This window comes from Montipora capricornis, chromosome 1 (genome assembly GCF_036669925.1).
Source record: "Montipora capricornis isolate CH-2021 chromosome 1, ASM3666992v2, whole genome shotgun sequence".
In the NCBI taxonomy this organism is placed as follows: domain Eukaryota; kingdom Metazoa; phylum Cnidaria; class Anthozoa; order Scleractinia; family Acroporidae; genus Montipora; species Montipora capricornis.
In genome coordinates this window covers 7,164,282-7,169,968 of record NC_090883.1, presented here as the reverse complement: position 1 = coordinate 7,169,968, position 5,687 = coordinate 7,164,282, and the positions used below count along the sequence as shown (strand labels likewise).

At 38.0% G+C, this 5,687-nt stretch overlaps 1 protein-coding gene across 2 annotated transcripts in view; it reads left to right on the top strand.

Annotated features, from left to right (window-relative positions):
- Nucleotides 1–4,505, top strand: part of LOC138051150 (creatine kinase M-type-like) — an 18,546-nt gene extending 14,041 nt beyond the window's left edge. The window contains exons 4-6 of one of the 2 annotated variants that reach the window (XM_068897308.1): nucleotides 2,439–2,493; nucleotides 3,620–3,690; nucleotides 3,999–4,505. In XM_068897308.1, the coding sequence (XP_068753409.1) occupies nucleotides 2,439–2,493; nucleotides 3,620–3,690; nucleotides 3,999–4,139 (267 nt within the window). In that variant the 3' untranslated portion in view covers nucleotides 4,140–4,505. The remainder of the gene's footprint in view (nucleotides 1–2,438; nucleotides 2,494–3,619; nucleotides 3,691–3,998) is intronic. The other variant, XM_068897315.1, reaches the window with a different exon arrangement.
- Nucleotides 4,506–5,687: the final 1,182 nt, after the last annotated feature.

Here is a 5,687-nt window from a genome sequence, read left to right as displayed (position 1 = left end):
ATCTTTCTAACAGATATGTATGTGTTTTTCCCATATTTAATATTTATGATTATTATTTTATGTTGCATATATATCTTAACTCTGCACCACCTAGATTAGCTATGCTCAGTTTGCGGTGTGCATTATATTATATTTATATTTATATTGATATATGTATGTGTGAATAAACTTGGTTAAACTTTGACGAAACGGTACAAAGTAAATAACCCCCTGAGAGAACAGATTAATCTCTGTTGTGGTGGTGAGAGACCATCGAGATATACGATTCGTAGGCATCATATCGTATTTAACGGAATACTGGCCATTTATCACTTTAGGAGACATAAATTTAGGAGCAATCATTGATTATGAACTGCTTTCATTGGGAGAACTTTGGAGTTGAATCACTAGATGAGCCGAGATGCAATGAAGACGATGTATCTATGTAAAGAAAGTTTATCGCAAAAAACTAATAGGTGAAGCTTGTGCAATGTGTCTAAGAATGGAATGGTTGGAGTAAAGAGTTGATGAGGTCACAAAAATTAAATTGTTAAAAACTTGGAATTGTTTGAGACTTTTTCTGAGAGATTATTACTAAAAAATGTCCCTTGCCAAAACTCAGCGTGTTGGTGCAAATTGACTCCATACAAACAATCTCGAGATGGCCTTATGCGCCCACTTGCGCGACAAGAGTAGATGATGATGCAACAATCACGAGGTTTGCAAATCGTCATTTGCACATACGACCTATAAAAAGTGAGATGCGCATGCACGAATGATGTAATTCAAGATGGCGCTGAAAATGCAGACGAACGAAAAACGAAAACTTGCTAAAGCTCACCCTATGCACAGCAAAGCCAAGATTAGAAATTGTGTTCCCTCTAATGTAGAACGCAATTAGACCATATGTACAACCTAAAACACTTTTTTAAGACAAACTTTATCGCTAATTATAATTACAACTTGAGACTAACAACTAAAAAGAACAGAATTACATTTACCCAACCTTAAAGTTAAAAAGAAGTGATATATAGAGGGCATCCCATCTGGCGAGCTAACGTGTGGCAAAAACTTCTCCAACTTGTTTGTCGAAATGTTCTGTTAATTATTTTACTCAGTCTACGTACATGCTACTATTTTCTCTATTCCGTATACAGTCTTGATCTTGACCTCACGAACTCGGAAAGAGTGATATACGATATTTGACTTGCATTTTTAAATATACGAGTTGACTGTAAATATCAAATGATATAAAGCGAGGAAGTCATCTCCGTCATTGAAGACTCCAAATAAAAGCAGGGCGCTGTATGCTATGATAAAGCCTAATGACAATCGATAGTAAAAGGTTAATCATTTTAATCCTCCCGTCGTGTTATTATTTATTTGAATTGGCATATATTGCAGCGGCTACATATATTGACACCTTGATAGTCTGAATGAGACAGCCTGGAATACAGAAGAAAAAATAATGATCGGGTCCCAGTTGTTGGAAGGGTGGATAGCACTATCAACTGGATAAATCACTATCCCCTGAATAACTCAATTGGTTCATTTGTTTGCTAGTGTTTATCCGCTGAATAGTGATTTATCCAGTGAATAGCGTTTTACACCTTTTGAACAACCGAGGCCTAATTGGTAGAGATGATTGCATGAATATGATCAATGCCGTAATGTGCGGCGAATCAAACATAGTATCGTGAGCGCTCCTTTGCTCCTCTGATCATAGGCAGCCCAAGCTCGCGTCACTATAGACAGCCGTTGAGAATTTAAACGCGTTGTAAGACTTTGTATTGGAAATAAAATACAGTCGATTATGGAGCCTAAAAATTGCTCAATTTAACGTTCATTCAATAAAATGAATCAAAATGACTCACCTCTGGTGTATTCTTGTGCATTTTGGAGTTCATTTCACAGTTTCGCGAAGTCTCAATGTTCTAAGACGAAGGCTGTACACTAAGATTTCGACCTTAGTCAGCCCAGAGGCAGTTTGCGTCTCGAAAATCCATCCCAGCCGCGATTTTTTCACGCAAAGCTAAAGCCACATCATTTGCGAACCGCGGAGAAGGTTTCGCCGTCAAAAAACCCCACGCACTTGGATGGAAATGAGCATTTTCTGCTTCTATTTCCACGATAGCTTATGAATTTAACTGCTTATGATCGCCGCACGAGACACGGAGCTTGGGTCCGAGGTCAAATTAACTCCACCCGATGAGGTACAGTCATTACAACACTTACCCCATCCCCACAGCGGCTTCTCGTAACCATGGAGCTGTTACGAGAAGCCGTTGTGGGGATGGGGTAAGTGTTGTAATGACTGTACCTCATCGGGTGGAGTTAATTCTCAACGGCTGTCTGTAGTGACACGAGCTTGGGCTGCCTATACTTTGATCATAAAAATTTGCCATAACGTCTCGTCGACCTTTCGATTCAAAAATACATAACCCTTCTTACTGTTATAGGACGCACGACTTCGATGGATTCTGACTTCGTACAAACTGGAGAGAAAGAGAGCTGGTATGTGGTTTCTGAGTCGAATCTTTCCGAGATATAGAATGTAATATAATCATACTTACATACACACATTTATTGAGGCTCCCTGCGAGAATATAAAAGAGGAATAAATTTATGGAAAATTATTTACAGAATATAAATAAATTAAATAAATTATTAGATAAAATTCATTTACATAATATAAATCAGTCGACCGAACAAATAAGCATAGTTTATCACGTAAATTTTTCTTTGGTTTCTTTCTAAAATCATTGAGTGAGGTAGCAGCATCTTTAATTTTACTGATTTCGGGAGTCCATTCCATAATTTGGCCCCACGAAAGTTCAATGCTTTTTGTCCTGCGGTTAGCCTACTCTTGATCAGATTCAAATGGTCGCGGTTTCTTGTAGTTCTGCTATGTACCTGGGAACGAATCATGGATATATCCCGATAACAATCACTTGAAACCTTCATTAACTGACAGGGAAAACTATTTTGCACGCACCAGGAACTCTATTGCAAGTTGAATAGCATTCTGATTCTTATTGGTAGTACCGTTAAAATGGTGATTCCAGATTGGTTGGTCAATTCACGCGGATATTAAATCATCTGATAGTTAATGGACAAAAAAGAAATCAAAAAGCTGCCACAAATTTCTTATGAGGAGAAGTTTTTAGAGGATTTTGAGAAGGGTGTTAGAGAAGGCCCAGAAAATTGCTGGCCAAGAGTAAATTTCTGCGAATGGAAGATGAGGGGCTCAAGTTCCTGTTCTGAATGAATGCGCTCGAAAAAAGGTTTAGCTGTTGTAATGAAGGAGATGCTAGATATTAACCTTGGCGAATCATCGAAAAAAAGGAACTTTTTCATATCATTCACTGGAGTAATCATCTTTGCACAATTGGAATCCTAGCACTGATAGCAGGACCGTTATTGTCAGCTGAACCAAGTTTAATGGCTTGGCTCCCACTCGTCTCCTACACATCACTCGGATTTGTTCTGATTATTCCCTACTGGCCATCGAAAAATAACATCGATCAAGATCTCTTGCATCGATTTAGCATGGTTTAGCTTCAGTTAATATAACGAACTAAGTTGTCTTCAATACCCAGTTATTAGTTATTTGTCAGCGTTGACTTTCCTTTTTCCACAGGTCTTTCTGAAGGAGAACTTCTTTCTGGAACGATGTTTATTCACAGCTGCAAGACCCTCGGTGTTTCAGAGGTACGTATTTTGTAGATATCGAGCGGTTCTGCCAAACCTCTTAATGTTATTCGTGACGAAATCTTGTACGAAAAGCAACCAAAGTACCGTGTGCCAAGGGAAGAGGCAGCGACAACCTCGTTCTCAGGGTTTTCTCGGCTTTCAACATGGCGGCTCGACAAAAGTGAATAACTTTTCATCTTGCTTCCAGCGTCTGACTGTAGACCGTATATCCTTGAAACATATTGCCACATAACCGTTTTATCAACGACAGACAATAATTCAAATTTCTCAGAATAATTTTCCCTCCTTTTCTTTTCAATTTGCAGGTACAGTCTGTTCAGCGGTTATGTGATGGTGTTAATCGACTCATAGAAATAGAGCGCATGCTCGAAAGAGGAGAAGATATCGAAGATTCATTACCCACTCCACTGATTCCGCGTAAACTGCAGCTTGACTTTAAAATGTAGAAACACTTTTAACAAACTAGACTTTGTTCAAGTCGCATTTATTTCAGTTGAATTGAACGGTGTTTTTTTTTCCGGAAAGTTAAAACAATTGAGGTGTCATTGAAGATTATTCCAAGATTCGGCTTCCGGGAACTGACTTAAAATCTTAATACATTAACTCAATATTTTGAAATTCTTTGCTAATTTTAAAAATAAAAATGGTATGAGAAGTATTCATAAAATTTACTCCTTACCTGAACTAAAATGAGTTCACATGATTTACACAACCCGCAGTTTTAATTAGTTAGGTATGAGCTGTGGCAAATAGTCTGGAGTCGACGAACTAAACTGTATTCCTTTAGCAACAAGGATTACAGTGGTTTGTATTGCTAAGTCACGGTCGGGAAACCTCTTTGGGGACAACAAAGTCGTCCCGCCTATTTTACAAAGCTGATATATATATATATATATATATATATATATCAGCTTTGTAAAATAGGCGGGACGACTTTGTTGTCCCCAAAGAGGTTTATACATATATATATATATATATATATATATATATATATATATATATATATATCCCTACCTTACTGTACTTAGTTAATTTCCAGGGGGATATGGCCGTGCATCACCGATCGACCGGGGAGTAGTGACGTGATCCTGATTGCAGACAATGTGTGAAATTGTCTCCTTGGACCTGACCATCTGAAGGCCAAAACTGTATATGTTGAACAGTAATATGTGCTCCCAGTGTGGTTGGTTCAGTGGCTGAGTGGTTAAGGCATCCGACCGGTAATCTGGTAATCTGGTTCAATTCCTGGCTGAGCCACATTTTCACTTAATTGCTTAGTTGTGCTGATTTCTGTTCCCAAATTAACCTTGCCTGTTGCAATTCTCAGGAATGCCTAATGAATCGTCATCCAAACGAAAATAGGCTAGTGATCCTAAGTAATTAAGGCAATCAGTTGCTAATATATCCCCTCCCTACCTTACTGTAATATATATATATATATATATATATATATATATATATTACTCTGTAACCTGATTGCACGAAAAGAAAGAAAAAAACATGCATTATCAATCACCAATTATCAACTGGTGAAAATCTTTTCCTTTCTAGATGCAGGACGAAGTATGGCACCCAAAAAATTTTCTCTGAGTTTTTTTTCGTCTCTTTTTAAATTGTTCGCGTTGAGTTTTAACTGTAATATTTTTCCAATTTCAGGAATCCGTTTCTGAGCCGTATTTCTAGTACCATAATTCTCTTGTTACTGGGTTGCCAGTATGCCAATCCCAGTCGGAAAATGGGTAATATTTTCATTTATTTTTTTCCGTGTCGGTAAAAGTCTTGCCGGGTACTCCCCTGCTAAGTGGTGTCTTTGTGCATAGAGTCCACTGTGCGTATTTTGTTCGGTTTGAGGGGGTTTGGGGTAATGAGGAAATTTCTCTGGTGCACACAGGAGAACATTTATTACCTTGCAATGGCGTCGAAAGTCATTGTCATCTTTAAACAAAATATACCCTTATGGAGCTCAAAGAATGGAACGTCAATTGAATAAACAA